Source organism: Mirounga angustirostris, unplaced genomic scaffold (genome assembly GCF_029215605.1).
Source record: "Mirounga angustirostris isolate CCGP_5_RB_7025 unplaced genomic scaffold, mMirAng1.0.hap1 SCAF_1, whole genome shotgun sequence".
Classification (NCBI taxonomy): Eukaryota; Metazoa; Chordata; class Mammalia; order Carnivora; family Phocidae; genus Mirounga; species Mirounga angustirostris.
Window position 1 is genome coordinate 208038853 of NW_026991709.1, and position 15868 is coordinate 208054720.

General features: G+C 57.3%; 1 protein-coding gene across 6 annotated transcripts in view; it reads right to left on the reverse strand.

Moving 5' to 3' along the window:
* The window catches only part of CARM1 (coactivator associated arginine methyltransferase 1), a 40514-nt gene that overhangs the window by 9731 nt on the left and 14915 nt on the right, over nucleotides 1-15868 (reverse strand). For 3 of the 6 annotated variants that reach the window (XM_064570946.1, XM_045863000.3, XM_045862999.3), the window contains exons 2-5: nucleotides 5729-5854; nucleotides 4171-4277; nucleotides 3116-3220; nucleotides 1038-1148 (exon numbers count right to left, since the gene is read on the reverse strand). In XM_064570946.1, coding sequence (XP_064427016.1) covers nucleotides 1038-1148; nucleotides 3116-3220; nucleotides 4171-4277; nucleotides 5729-5854 — 449 coding nt within the window. Of the gene's footprint in view, nucleotides 1-1037; nucleotides 1149-3115; nucleotides 3221-4170; nucleotides 4278-5728; nucleotides 5855-11125; nucleotides 11317-15868 lie in introns of those variants that run through there. The other 3 variants (XM_045862998.3, XM_064570948.1, XM_064570960.1) reach the window with 2 other exon arrangements.

Sequence of the window (15868 nt, forward strand, 5' to 3'; positions counted from 1 at the left end):
GCATCCTAACCACGGCCATTATCAGCCACGGCCTGTCACGAGCTCACTGCAGCCCCAGCCCTCTCTCGGAGCCTTTCCTGCTGCAGCTCCCCGGTCCCCTGAGGTCACCTCTACCCTTCGAGGACAACAGCGGATGGGAACACACAGGACGAGCAGGCTTTGCTACAGCCACCAAAGCTAAACTTGGACGCACCGTCCAACCCAGCGATTCCAGTGCTAAGAACGTGTCCTACAGACGCGACTGCACGGGGGAGAGGGAACACGTGTGTCAGGGATTCGGCGCAGGAGGTGTTTGTACTGCAAAGACCACAAAGTGGCCCAAAGGTCGAGGGCTGCCTAATGGCATCTAAACAAACAACGGTGCCCCCCCACCCTGGGGCAAAGGGATGCTCTGCAGCCACTCGCGAGGGGGAGGAAGCTCTTTCTGTGGGGACACAGACCATCCCAGACAGGCTATTCAGGGAGCAGAGCACTGTGTGTGCTGGGCTGTGTCAGAGGAAGACATAGGCCGGCGCTCGGAGGCCGGGACAGCCCAGGAGAGCTTCCACACGATCTCTCCGGCTCCTGCACGGCGGGCTGGGCGGCTGGGAGCCAGGGTGGGGGCGGGGGCAGGGGGAGTATCTGTAGTTTACCCTTTGCGGCTTTTAGGTTCTGAACCTTGTGAATAAAGGTTTCAGTGCAGGAAAAGGGAAAAAGAAAATGAAACCCTGTTGTTGCCCACATTCCACAAACGTAGGAGGTGGGGCTCAGGGGGGAGCCACTCGCCTGGACAATCCACTCCCTGAAACAAGAGGCTGTCCAGCCTCTGAAGACACCAGACGGGCCCCGACCCCATCGTGGAGGACACACCACCTCAGGTCCAGCCCAGCCCTCCCTCGATCAGTAGGTTCTGGACACAAGAGACCAAAATAGAGAAGCAGCATGCCCGGGCCCCCTGGATCCGGGGGTCAGGTCCCCCAGCAGAGCTGGCTTCCTGGGCTGGAAAAGGCACAGAGCTCGAGGACGAGGACAGGCTGGGGTCCTTGTGGGCTGCTGACCTCTGCGTGCTGGGCCATGGTGCTGGCCTCCACCGCGTAGATCTTCCTCGCTCCAGCTTGGGCGGCAAAAAATGAGAGGATCCCAGAGCCGCAGCCGACGTCAAGAACGATCTGGAGTAGGAGGGGGCAGTGAAAACAAGGCACTAGTGAAGTGATGGTGATCGTAAGGGATGAGCCTGTCCGGGCCGCTCCCTCCGCCAGAGCCTCCTGCCGAGTGTGCTCTGGGCCGCGCAGCCCACTTCCCTGCAACCGAGGCTGACTGGGCCCAAGGCTGGTTTCTGAGAGCCAACCGGAGCGCGTGGGAGCCCCTAGTTTAGATCCGAGGGTGACAGGCTGGGATTTCTGAAGACCGCTAGGCTGTTAAGACCACGACACTTTCAGGCCAGATTCAAAAAGGAAGGGTTTGGGCTGTGATCGGTCTACGCAGCACGGCGGACACCAGGCGGTCAGGAGCACGCCTGTAGCTTCTCTGGGAATGAGCCAAGGACACCTCTGAGTCCTGCTGCATGACTGCCAGGGCTCAGGGCTGACGAGCCAGGCCTACACACTGGGCAGGAAGTGGGCGGCCGCTGACCCCTGACCCCACAGGGCATCCTGGCCACCTAAGAGGAGCTCCTGGGGAAAGCTCCACTTGGGCCCAGGCGCAGATCTCCTGACCCGCTGGGCCACGGGCTGTGATCCTCCGCAGAAGCTAAAAGGGGTCCTTCCAGGGCCTCAGCAGCCCTAGCAGGGAGGCAAGGAGCCCAGGGAGGGGGTGCTGTGGGGTCGGTGGCAGGATCTCCAGGCTGTATGTGTGGCTCGGCTGCTGCGGGGAAGCTGCCCACCACCCACAAGGGCCTCTGGCCCCCATGATGTGGACCCTTAGAAGAGTCTAGGCTTGCGTGTGGCAGGCTGCCCCAATCCTGGACTGGACTGACTGCTTCCTCAGGGGCCGAATCAAGTAAGCGTCTCCGGCGGTGCTGTGCATGAGCTTTCTGGAACAGAACTGCTCTGGGGGCAGCAGCAAGCCCAGCGGGGGAGCCCAGTCGGGGCGCTGGGACTGTCGGGAGGCGGGCGGGAGGGCCTGGCGTGCTGCTCAGAGCTCTAGAGGAACCAGGCAATGGGTCTCTGCACTGAGAGAGCTGGGAGGGATGTTGCCAAAGGCGCTTCCCAATTCCCAGTGCTATTGCAACGCGGCTCACACCAGGGCCCAAGACCAAGGGCAGGCTGCTGGGCTGGGGGGCTCGAGCCCCAGAGGAGGCAGATCCACATGGACCATGTGGAGCCCCTCCAAGATATGTGGAGAAAAACACTCTCCCATTTGGGTTCAAAAGGGAAAATAAATCCCAGGCCCCCTGCAGGGAAGGGAATAAACTTTCACCTTTGATCATACGTACTCTGGACTGCTCTTTATTATTATTATTATTATTATTATTGTTTTAAAGTAAGCTCTAGGCCCAATGTGGAGCTTGAACTCCTGATCCTGAGATTGAGAGTCACATGCTCTACTGACTGAGTCAGCCAGGCACCCGTCTTTCTTTTTAATCGTGAGTGTATGTTACTTAGTAATAACAAAAAGATTTTTAAAGCAACTAGGAAAATACCTAGATAAATTACAATGTATCCACAGAACTTACTAGTACGTCCAAGACATAGCATTTCATGGGGAAAAGTATTTGGCAGGAAGAGTCTACAGAATAAGATCCTATTTGTAAACCACTTAATTAGTTACCTAATTCTAAAATGCATACACTGATAGACGCATGGGGAAAATTGGGGAAAAATCCCTTGCTGGTGACAGTGGGTTTGGAGGTAACTGACAGAGGCTTTTCCGTGCCTACATTACACACACTGCGAGTGCACAGAGGAGTCCTCGCCGTGCAGTATTTCCAGGTGGGTACTTGTCATCCTCCCCGTGACAAGTATAAAAAAGCAGAGTTTGCTTTCGTAATAAGAAAACACTTAAAGATCAAATCAACGAGCAAAGAAAAACGTAACTGGAGTCGTGGACACAGCGCAGCAACTCGGGGCTACAGGGAAGGGGCCGTGGGGGGTGGGGGGGAGGCAGGGCCCAGCCGGCGGGTGCCGGGCCCGCTCACCTTGTCCTTGAAGTCTGTGTGGTTCTGCAGGATGGCGCGCTGGTAGGTGCCCGTCCGCACGTAGTCCTGCATCATGTTCTGCTGCTGGGACAGGTAGCCATAGAACTGGAACAGAGACAGGCCAGTGGCACAGGGCACGTGGCGGCGCAGACGGCCGAGGCCCCGGCTGGCCCTGCGACAGAGGAGGGCCCACCTGGGGCACGAACCTCCCTTGGGAGGCTGCACCCCCTGTGCTGAGCCGGGCCCCTGCTGGCAGCTGCCGACCACTCCAGGAAAGGCCCCCGGGAAGGCCACCGCCACCGTCACCATGGCCAAAGTATGCAGCTGCATGCTGCCTGGACCTGGACGCCACCCAGGAGAAGTCAAAATTTGCCCCGGGAGGGGTTCTGGGATGGGGGGGCCGCCTGCCCCATCTTAGGGTCCCCAACGAAGCAGAGTTGTCGATCAAACAGAACCCTAGAACTCAGAGCGCCAGGCAGGTGAGGTGCTGCGGGGTCTCTCTGTAAGACAACGGGCGAGCGGGAGGCAGCGTGGCACCTGGGCCGGGGCACAGGCTTTGGCATCAGGCAGACCTGGCTTCCCATCTTGGCTCTGTTGCATAATAGCTGTGTGACTTGGAGCAAGTCACTTAACCTCTCTGAGCCTCAGTTTTCTCATCTGTAAAATGGGGACAATAATAGTGCTTACCTCCTAGGGCTGTTGGGAGGATCAAGTGTCTCTGTGCGTGTCAAAGCGCTTAGACCAGTGCCTGACCTGCAGCACAGGTTCGGTATAACCGTGCTGTTGTTACTCAGGACGCCCGTGGGCCTGAGCTGCACCTGCACTCACATTCTTCCAACAACCCTCCTAGGCAGGCCCTGGTATCTCCATTTCACAGATGAGGAAATTGAGGCCCAGCAAGTGAAGGACACCTGCCCAAGGTCACGCGGCTAGTAAGGGGCAGAGCCGGGACAAGAACCCAGGTGGGCCCGCCCTGTGCTGCGTGGCCTCCCAGGGGTCACCCGGTGGCGACAGCCTGGCCGGGGCGGGGGGGGAGGGTGCGTGCAAGTACCCACCTGGAAATACTGCACGGCAGAGGACTCCTCTGTGCGCTCGCTGAACACCGACCGCTCCAGGGTGTGGCCCCGACAGGTTTTCAAGATGTTATAGAAGGAACAGAAATCTGGAAGGGGGAAGCCAGGTCACGCGTGGGCATCTCGGGGAGCGGTCTATAAGTGCACAGCCCGACTCCTCTACTTTGAGCACTCGTGCTTGGCGATTTCTTTTTCCCAAACACAGTGCTGAAACTGACGAAGAGGAAGAGCAGCCAAACCTGCCACTTGGTGGCCGGCACAAGAAGGCTGGTGTCCTGCACGCTGGGCGAGCGAGCTCCGCGCGGCCGGTGGGGCCAAAGCCTTGGGAGGACGCACGCCGGCCGAGCCAAGGTCAAGGCTCGCGGGTCTGTCCCAGCCAAATAATCGCGAGCCCACCCGGGGTCTGTGTGGGGTGGACCGGGGTGGGGTGGGGGCTGAACAACAACGTAAAGATATTTAATACCCCGGAACCGTACGTTCAAAAATGGTTACGAGGGTGAAGTTTATTATGTGTATTTTAACACAGTGTTTTCAAAGGAGAACAGTATTTGTAAGGCAAGCAGTCTGGGAAGATGAAGAAATCTTGGAGGAGGACAGTGGGGATGACTGCGCCACAGCGTGAGTGCACGGGAGGCCCCCGCGCTCTACACTCAGAAAGGGTTAAAGTGGTACATTTTTGCAACGGGTACTTTACCTCGATTTAAAAAAAAAACTGACAGAATTAAAGGGGAAAAAAGTCAACTCTAAATATTCATCGAGTAGAACCAGACCGGCAGGACTTACACCGGCTCGTGATGCGCACCCCCGGGGCGGGTGTTAAAGGCAGACTTGGGGTTGTTTATGCAAGGAAGGACACGGAGCTGAGGAAGACGGCCTCTGCGGGGAGGTGGCCCGTCACCTTGCTCCCCCACCGGGGGCACCGGGACAGCCGAGGGGGCTCCCGGACATCGGTGGTGGTGACCGGGCTGCTGCACCTTCATGAGCTCTCCAGCCCCAGGCGCCCCGCCACCTCCACTGCCGACCCCCACGAGCCACCAGCAGTGGCCTGGAGCTCGACAAACCCTCCTTAGGAACCGCCTATGTCCACTTGGGAGCCCGAAACGGGTCTGCTCAGAACCCTCCCGTGGCTTCTCTGTGCACTCGGAACAGAGCTCCGCGCGCCTCAGGATCCTGTCTTGCCCCCCTCCTCCACTGCTAGGAGGGCCAGGGCCCAGACACGCGCCCCCCTCCCCGCCACGGGCTCCTCCATGAGGCCTGTGGTGCAGCCAGGTGGCCAGGACAGGCCTCTCGAAGGAACGGATGTATGAGCCGAGCCCAGAAGGACCCAAAGGATTCGGCAAGGGAAGGTCCGGGGCGAAGCGTTCCAGGCGGCGAGAACGTACTCCTCCCACGGACATATCTCCGCACAGGAATCATTTGTGACGGCCTCCTGGGACAGAGGGACGGGCCTCGAGGTCCACCTCCGGCCGTGGCTGGCAGCCTAAGCGGCCTGGCTTCAGGCTCTCTGGCCAAGCGCCGCCAGGACGGAAGGGCCACGTACCGTTTGGTGTGGCGAACTGGATGAGGACGCTGTTGCAGCCCAGGGTGATGATGAAGGACTGCTTGCCCACGCGGCTGCACTCCGTCTCCCGGGACACCGAGCACTTAAACACACACACATCTTCGTCTGCGGGAGGAGGGAGGTGAGCGTGAGCCAGCAGGTCCCAGGGCCGGCCGAGCGAGGCTCCCGTCGGCCAACTTTGGGCAAGTCATGTCCCTGGCCCCCCCCAGAGTCTTCGGGGGTACCCAACAGCCCACCCTGGAAGTACCTGCCACGTGAGCCCTGCCCGCAGGCCCAGGCCAAGGAAGAGGGGACGGCCGAGCAGGCGACAGGGACACAGAGACAAAGCGTGGCCAGTGGACAGGAGGGCTGTCCACGGAGCGACCAAGGCTGAGAGTAAGGTGAGGGGTGACCGGGCGCCGTGGGCCCAAGCAGGACATCCCGGCGGGGCCCCTCTGCCAGGACCTTCCCTCACGGAGCACCTCCTGGGGCCCAGGCCCCGGGTCACCTGGTGGCACTGAGATGGGTCCCCTGGGCCCCGCTGAGGGAGTCTGGCATTAATTCACCAACTCTGCTCTGTTACATGGGGGGATGGTCAGCCTTCAGCCCTGAGCGGGGGTGGGTGGGGGAGAAGAAAGAATTCCCAGAGGTGCCTCTGTTTCCTTCACCCGAGCCCCTTCCCGCTCAGAGTGACGTGGTGCCGTGATTATGAGCGTGGCCCCTGGAGCCAGATGGCCTGGGCCCATGCCCCACCCGCACCGCTCACTGTGGGACTTGGGCAGGTCACTTCGCCTCGCTGAGCCTTGGCTTTCTCACCTGTCAAACGGGGCTAATTGGGGGGCAGGTGCAGGGCAGCACAAGGGGAGCACGGCATCCACAAGCTGCCACCATCACTAGTCCTGCTCCTTCGTTCGACAATTATGTGGCGCTCCCGCCCCCAGCCACACGGTGAAGCTCAGCAGCACCAGAAACAGGACAAACCAATGTGCCACCGAGGCCCTGGGGTGGGGCAGCAGGACCGACACGGCATCTGTGTCGTATTCTTGGCAAAAATGTTCACCCTGGGGCGCCTGGGTGGCTCAGTCGTTAAGCGTCTGCCTTCGGCTCAGGTCATGATCTCAGGGTCCTGGGATCGGGCCCCGCATCGGGCTCCCTGCTCCGTGGGAAGCCTGCTTCTCCCTCTCCCACTCCCCCTGCTTGTGTTCCCTCTCTCGCTGTCTCTCTCTGTCAAATAAATAAATAAAATCTTAAAATAAATAAATAATAAAAACTATAAAACTTCTAGAAGGAAACAGAGTCTGAGTAAATCTTCCTGAACTTGGATTTGGCAAAAGATTCCTAGGGGTGACATCAAAAGCAAGAGCATCAAAAGCAAAACTAGATAAACTGGACATCAGAACTGAAACTTTTTGTGCACCACAGGACACTGTCAAGAAAGTGAAGACTAGGGTGCCTGGGTGGTTCAGTCGTTAAGCGTCTGCCTTCAGCTCAGGTCATGATCCCAGAGTCCTGGGATCGAGCCCCGCATCGGGCTCCCTGCTCAGCGAGGAGTCTGCTTCTCCCTCTCCCTCCACCGCTCCCCTTGCTTGTGCTCTCTAACTCTCTTTCAAATAAATAAAACCTTTATTAAAAAAAAGTGAAGACCATCTACAGAGTGGGAGAAACGATTTACAAATCATACACCTGATAACGATATTGTCCAGAATATATAAAGAATTCATTCAGCTAGAAGATAAACACCACAATTAAAAAATGGGCAAAGGACCTGAATGGACGTTCCTCCAAAGAAGATACAGGACTGGCTAACAAGCACATGAAAAGATGCTCAAACCATGAGTCATCAGGGACATACAAATCAAACCACAAGGAGACACCAGTTGACACCCACAAGGATGGCTATAATTTAAAACAAATAGGGGAAAATCACAAGTGTTGGCACAGACGTGGAAAGACTGGAACCTTCACACCCTGTGAGGGACATGGGAACGTGAAATGGTACAGTCACTGAGGAAAAGCAGCTGGTGGTTCTTCCAAAAGTTAAACATAAAATTACCATCTGACTCAGCCACGCCACTCCTGGGTATGTACGCAAAAGAACCAAGAGAAGTAGTCAAACGAATACCTGTATGCAAATACTCGAAGTAGTACTATCTTCAAGAACCAAAAAGTAGAGGGTGCCTGGGTGGCTCAGTTGGTTGAGCGACTGCCTTCGGCTCAGGTCATGATCCTGGAGTCCCGGGATCGAGTCCCGCGTCGGGCTCCCTGCTCGGCAGGGAGTCTGCTTCTCCCTCTGACCCCCCTCCCTCTCATGCTCTCTGTCTCAAATAAATAAATAAAATCTTTAAAAAAAAAAAAAAAAAAAGGAACCAAAAAGTAGAAACAACTCAAATGTCCGTCAACTGATGGATGGACACACAGAATGTAGTCCATGCAATGAAATGTTATTCACCCATAAAAAGGAATGAAGTCCCCGGGTGCCTGGCGGGCTCAGTCAGAAGAGAGAGCAGCTCTTGATCTTGGGGTTGTGGGTTCGAGCCCCACACTAAGTGTAGAAATTACTAATAAAAAAACCCCAAAACTTAAAAACAACAACAACAAAATGGAATCCTGACAGGCTACAACATGGATGAACCTCAGAGGTATTACAACGAGTGAAAGAAGCCAGACACAAAAGGTCACACACATGTGATTCCATTTATATGAAACGTCCAGAATCAGCTAATCTGCAGAGACAGAAAGCAAATTGGTGGCCGTCAGGCGCTGGGAGGAGGGAGAATGGCGGGGGCGGGGGGGGGGCTGCTTAATGGATTCAAGGTTTCCTTTTGGGGTGATGAAAACGTTCTGGAACCAGACAGAGGTGGTGGTTACACAATATCGTGAATCGACTAAATGCCACTGAATTGTACACTTTAAAGTGGTTTGTTTTTGTTAGGTGAATTTTATAATTTTATCTCCATAGAAAAAGAAAAACGCTCCCAGTGCATGAAAAGAGATATGAAGGGCCTATGGGTGTTCCCTGGCTCCCCCGCTCTCCCCTTGTGCAGTCTGAGCACCGGACCTGGGCCCAGCCCGCCTCACCCCTCCAGAGCCAGGTGCCCCCCCTTCTGGGAGGAAGGCGTGGCAGCCCCCTGGCCCCAGGCCCGAGAGCAGAGCACACCGGCCGGCCACCGCCACGGGCGCGCAACCGCACCGCACCCATGGGGAGCCCCAGATAAGGTGCTCCCGAGTCCAGCCGTAAGTGGGTCCCGGGAAGGGACCCTGGCACGGTGCCATCACCCACGGCCCTCCCAGGGCAGGAGATAAAGCCAATCTGTCGGCGGCGCCAGGGGAACAGCAAGCACACCAAGGAGGGCCTCTGTTTCTGGGGCAGCCTGGCAACCCGACCAGTCGCCGCCCGAGGCGCCCCCGCAACCTGGCGCCGGGCAGGCGACCACGGGGATCTGTGGCCAAGGGAAGCTTGGCTGCGTCTGGGGAAGCCGGGCCGAGGGTGACCCGACCTGTCCCACCATGGCACAGGCAACCATAGCCCGTGGAGCCTGCCTCTTGTGAGTCACAGCTGTGCCACCCCACAGACCAGTCCCTGGCACACGGGAAGGGCTCAGTAAATATTTGACAAATTAAAAAAAATCAAAAAGCTGGACCATATTCTTCCATGTATTTAAAAGACGCAGAGGGGTGCCTGGGTGGCTCAGTCGTTAAGCATCTGCCTTCGGCTCAGGTCATGATTCCAGGGTCCTGGGATCGAGCCCCGCATCAGGCTCCCTGCTCTGCGGGAAGCCTGCCTCTCCCTCTCCCACTCCCTCTGCTTGTGTTCCCTCTCTCGCTGTGTCTCTCTCTGCCAAATAAATAAATAAAATCTTTAAAAAAAAAAAAAAAGACGCAGAAATCCAAGCTCTTGGAAGGCCCTGCGTGACCCATAAGCCCTCCAGCCCCGCAGCGGGCCAACTCCCGGCCTTGGCACAAGCCTCTTCCCCTTCGCCCACTCTGCCCTCTCACGAGGATGGGCCCTCCGGACAGCGGTGGGGTGGCGCTCTGTCTATCCCTCCCAGGGGACAGCCCACACGGGGCTCCGGCTCACTCACTGCCCAGGGTCCCCCAGGCCCGGATGCAGCAGAGCCGGGATGCACACCCTGTCTGCTGGCCGGCTCCCTGAGATGGGAGGGAGGGGTGTCCTGGGAGAGAGCTTCTCCCCCCCCAGGAAAGAGGTCTAGGGCGTGGACCCCACAGGGCCTGGACCCAGCGGTGACGATTAGGTACCCATTCCCCCACCCCTTCTCTCTCTCTCTCTCTCTCTCTCTATCTCACACACACACACACACACACACACACACACACACACACGAGTGCCTCTGTCTGCCAGGAAACCTCCTGGTAGACTCAAAGGCCGGCACTTTCCTCTCTGGTCCCCCCTTTATCCAGCCATCACTGGGTGAGCCATGGAAGAAGCAGGAGCGACTCTGTGCCCAGCCTCCAGAAACCCACTGAGAAAACCGACCCCATCACACTGGCAGCATACTGAGGGGCTGGGTGCATGGGGCCCAGAGAGGTGGGGGACAGGAAGCGGGAGAGGGCTTCTCAGGCGGCCGTGATGATTTGCGGAGGGGGGTGTGACCACAGGGAGGGCTGTGGGCCCGGAGGCTGCGCTGGGTTCCTGCCGATCGAGGTCAGCGGAGCTGGGGTTTCTTCCCTGCAGTAATATGATCGGGTGACAGAGCTGGGAAGAGGCCCCCTCCCCGGGCTGTCTTCTCTGGAGAGCCTCTCCCAAGGCAGGGTGTGAACGGAGGAGTGCGCGGCAAACACCCCGGACTCGGTATTCATCATGCCACAGACGTGTCCGGCCCACGCTTGGCTCCCCACCTGCTCCACTGCAGGGTGTCCAGCTGAGGCTCCGAAGGCCGGGGACTGGGGGCCAGAACACCCAGGGACAAACACAGGGCCAGCACGCTCAGGGTGTGCCGGTGGGAATGCCGGCGCAGGAGAACCTTCCCGCACCCTGCTCCCCAGGAAGGCAGGCCCCTATAGCTCCGTGTTCCCACTCACCCGCCCACTCACCCCTTGCTTAGACGGGGATAGGGCCAGGACGCCCCACTGCACCAACACTTTCCAGGTGCCACGCTCGGTTCCCTGCTTTACACAGACCCCTCAGAGCACCTCTGTGCCTACCGTTCCACTTATCCCTGAGGAAACTGGGCTCGGACAGGTGAAGGATCTCACTCAAGGTCACACAGCAAGCGCATGGCCGAGCCGACGGGCACCAGGGTCTGTGCTCCTAACCAAGGCGCTGTACGACACCCCTGTGCTTCCCAGAGGAGGTGTTGACCAACCTTCCCGGTAAAGGAGCAGGGAGTAAATATTTTGGGCTGGGCAGGCCGTAGAGTCTCTGCTACTAGGACTCACCTCGGCCACAGAGCGTATGCAAGCGAGTGCGGCCGTGTGCTGGTAAAACTTTCTGACAAATCAGCAGTGCGTCTGGAACCACAGGTGCAGAGAAGCTGGGCGCTGAGCCTCCTTTCCGCCCACTTCCTTGTTGGCTCACTGGACATCGAGAAGTGGAGACACTCCCCATCCCAGAGGCGGTGAGGACAGCTGGGTAGCTGGTGATGAGGACCCCCAAGTAACGGGCACTGCTACCAGGGGAACAGGGGCCCCAAGGGAGCCTAGAGATGGCACCTGACCGTGGCTGGGATAGATAGTGGCAATGAATTCTCCAGCAAGAGGAAAAAAGGCACATGGGAAGGCAGGGAGAAAAGGAGGCTGTGATGTTGTGATTTATACTGAACAGATACCTGGCACAGAGCTCCTAAGACTCTGGGAGTGCCCGAGGTGATAAGAACAATAAAAGGCTCTTCTGTGAGTCAGTCAAAGCCCCTTTCGACCACTTGAGTTTATGTTAATGAGGTGACTCTCCAAAAGCCTCTAAGGATGGAGGCTGGTTGCCAGGGGGACCAACCAAGTAATTAGAGGGTTGGAACTTTCAGTCCCCCTCCTAGGCCTCCAATGGCCAAGGACTTAATCATTTCTGCATATAAAGTCTCCATAAAAATAAAACCCAAAGGACAGGGCTCAGAGAGCTTCCTGGCTGGTGAGCACGAGGTGCTGGGAGAGGGGCGCCCCTTCCCCACACCCTGCCTTACACCTCTTTTCCCTCTGGCTGCTCCTGAGTTCTATCCTTTCTACATTAACCACCGATCTAGGAAGTAAATGGTTTCCTTGAGCTCTGAGCGCCGCTCCAGCAAATTCAGTGAGCCTGAGAAGGGGGCCCTGGGAACCTCAGATTGATAGCCGGGGGCGAGAAGCACAGGGGACATCCTGGACTCATGACTGGCAGTGGGGGTGGAGGGCGACAGTCTGGTGGGACCGGGCCCCTTATCCTGGGGGGTGTGACACTATGTCCAGGCGGGCGGGCAGTGTGGGAACGGAGGTGACTGTAGGCCACGCAGCCGGTGTGGGGAGGCCCCCACCCACACACTCAGTGATCGGAAGTGTGCGGTATCAGTACTCAGGGTGGGGGAGACACCCAAGAGGCATGCTTCTCCTCGAGGGGCCCAGTCGGGAGAAGGAGGGGACCAGGGCAGTGTGGCTGTGGCCGGGGAGGTTGATGGGCTGGACTCCCAAGCCGGATGGGCAGATCTAGGTCTCGAGAGGCTGGGGAGTCCGGCCGCTCCCACTGCCGTGGGCGGCACCTGGAGGGACCAAGTGCTGAGACGGCCTTGGGGACAGGGCTGGAGGAGCTGCGGGCCAGGCAGGAGATGAGGGAAGCTGGGAAGCCAGTGGCTCTCAGGGGGACAAAGCTGCCTGCTCCCCATGCATCAGAGAACCAACCCAGATACCCCCTCCTAGATGGCTCCCTGGGCAGAAGCTGGGGGACCCTGACGCACAGGGGCCTCCCTGGTCCCAGGCTTAAGGGAAATGCCCTGCTCACCACCTCACCCTGGGCTGACCCCAAGGCGTGGCACCCAGAAGGGCCTCGAAAGAGCTGACTGATTCAGGGAGCGGCAGACACAGGGAGGCCTGTCTCAGCGGAACTAACCAGATGGTCCCGGGGACACATGCTCAGACTCGGTCACCTCCCGGTCACAGTGTCTAATGTGGCCAATCTGTGGCAGCCATTCTCCTGCTTAGACCTCCCCATGGTTTCCCCAGAGCCTTCTGGAACAAGTACAAACTCCTCACGGGGCTCACAAGCCCCTCCTCCACATCCCCAGTCATGCCACGCTGGTCTTCGCCACCCCCAGACCACGGGCAGGACTTCTCACTGGCCTCCATGGCTCCTGAGATCCACAACGCCCTACCCCTCTTCTTCTCCTGTGTCGCTTGCTGTTACCTCCTCGAGGTCCTCCAGCACTTCCTGGACAAGTCCCCCGTCACACAGCAACTCCTTATTTAACACCCCCTTGCTCCCCAACCGACGACCCAGAGAAGCACAGACCCAGGGCTCCGCACGTGGCTGGCACAGCGCCCAGACCCGGGGGGCACTTGGGGGATGCCCACCTGCGTGGTGGCCCTGGGGCATGGGGTCCAGGAGGTCAGGCCCCTTCCCTAAGTGCAGGGGGTCCAGGTGCCCAGGCCCTGACGGCATGCATGGCCTCGGGAAGGTCACCTAACCACTTGAAGATGTTGGGCACTGGGCACCCACACGGTAACCTTCCTGCCCTCACTGCCCTCCTCCTCCCTCCGGAACAAGCAGTAACGGGACACGCAGAGGGTCACTGGGTCCTTCGGACTGGTCAAACCTGGGTCAGAGGGACCCAGTGGAATAAGGACAAAGGCCTGGAGTTACACTCTCCCCCCCGTGGAACCTTCCATCCTCACGCAAGACGAGGGAGGCTGTGGAATGGAGAACAGAGGTGGAGGACGAGATAGGTAAGCCGTCACCAGCTCGGGGGGCAACAGGCCACATTCCAAGTCCCTGCCTCTTGGGGAAACTATCACAGCCACCAAACGAGGACTAATTAAAGCTATTTATCTTGGCAGACTTGGAGCATAGGGGTTTGGGGGTGGGGGGTGGGGAGAACGGCTTGTCTAAATGTGAGGTCTTTTACTAAATCACCTCCTGCCGCCAAACACAACACAGGCTGTGCACCTTCCAGAGGAAAATATTCCACCGCAAAGAAAGGTAGGTGAAAAGGAGGACAAGGCATAGAGAAGTCAAGGTGCTTTCCTCAGCCTACCCAGCGGCGAGCCTCTGCTCGGGGCCATTGGCTCGGTGGGCAGCCCTTGGCCACAGCCGGCTCCATGCGGAGTGCAGCGCAGGGGCCCCAGCCTTCCAGCACTCACAGGTGCCGGTGGGAGGCAGGAGAAGGCAGGGTAAGAGGGGAGGGGGGCTCTGATACCCATGGAGGCGGGGTGCAGATTACAGCCTGCCGCGGGGTGGCGACATCCCAGCTGAGTCAGGCTCTGGGTGATGCAGGGCTCACCTTCCTGGAAGAGCCTCCCATCTCCCAGAGGCACCCGGTACCTGGTGGCAGGAACCGAGTCTCCAAACTGGGCACCAGAAGCTGCCCCCCCGTCCCCGTGGCCAGGAGAGGAAGGAGGTCACTCTCGGCTCACCCTGGAGGGAAGACCGACAAGGGCAGTGATGAAAATGATGGGCATCTGCTGAGCACTGGGTGTTACACGTGACTAATGAATCGTTGAACACTACATCAAAAACTAATGATGGGGGTTGGGGGGATGGGTTAGCCCAGTGATGGGTTAAGGAGGGCACGTATTGGGCACCTGGTGGCTCAAGTTGGTTAAGCGACTGCCTTCGGCTCAGGTCATGATCCTGGAGTCCCGGGATCGAGTCCCACATCAGGCTCCCTGCTCAGCAGGGAGTCTGCTTCTCCCTCTGACCCTCCTCCCTCTCATGCTCTCTGTCTCTCTCTCATTGTCTCCCTCGCAAATAAATAAAATCTTAAAAAAAAATTAAAAATTTTAAAAAAAATTAAAAAAAAAAAAGGAGGGCACGTATTGCATGGAGCACTAGGTGTTAAACGCAAACAATGAATCATGGAACACTACATCAAAAACTAATGATGTTGTGAATTGTGCAAGACTGTTGAATCTCAGATCTGTACCTCTGAAACAAATAATGCAATATATGTTAAGAAAAAAAAAAGAAGAAGAAGAAGGTAGCGGGAGGGGAAGAATGAAGTGGGGGAAATCGGAGGGGTAGACGAACCATGAGAGACGATGGACTCTGAAAAACAAACTGAGGGTTCTAGAGGGGAGGGGGGTGGGAGGATGGGTTAGCCTGGTGGTGGGTATTGAGGAGGGCACGTTCTGCATGGAGCACTGGGTGTTATGCACAAACAATGAATCATGGAACACTTCATCTAAAACTAATGATGTAATGTATGGGGATTAACATAAGAATAAAAAAAAACTAATGATGTAACATATGGTGACTAACAGAACATAATAAAATAAAATTATTTAAAAAAAAAATAACAATGGGGGTGCCTGGGTGGCTCAGTCGTTAAGCGTCTGCCTTTGGCTCAGGTCATGATCCCAGGGTCCTGGGATGGAGCCCCGCATTGGGCTCCCTGCTCTGCAGGAAGCCTGCTTCTCCCTCTCCCGCTTCCCCTGCTTGTGTTCCCTATCTCGCTGTCTCTCTCTCTCTCTCTGTGTCAAATAAATAAATAAAATCTTAAAAAAAATAAAATAAAATAACGATGTACTATATGTTGGCTAGTTGAACATAATAAAAATAAATAAATAAAAATAAAATGATGAGGATCAAGGAAGACCAGGGTTCAGGGCCAAACTTGCTATTCTCCGGCTGTGTGGCCGTGGCCCCTCGTTCCCTCATCTATCAAATGATGATAATGACACAGCCCCCGGGGTGACAGGACATGACCCACGCGGAAGCCTGACAGGCACCCCACCACCTGCCTTCACCCTTGACCTCAGGAAGCCTCATCTGGGGAGCACAAGAGCACAAGGACCCCTCCTTGCCCCCCAGATTCCATGAGAAGATGGGGGCGCAGTACGTGTACCAACTACTCACTTCACCCTTCAGCAGATTGGCGCCAGTCTCAGAAGGGAACCCAACCCCGGGAAGCCTAAGCTGGCCTGGCCTCCCCCTCAGCCAAGTAACCTAAGCCCGCTCCTCCTGGGAGACGCTCCACGCAGCTGCCCAGCCCCAGGGTGTCTGAG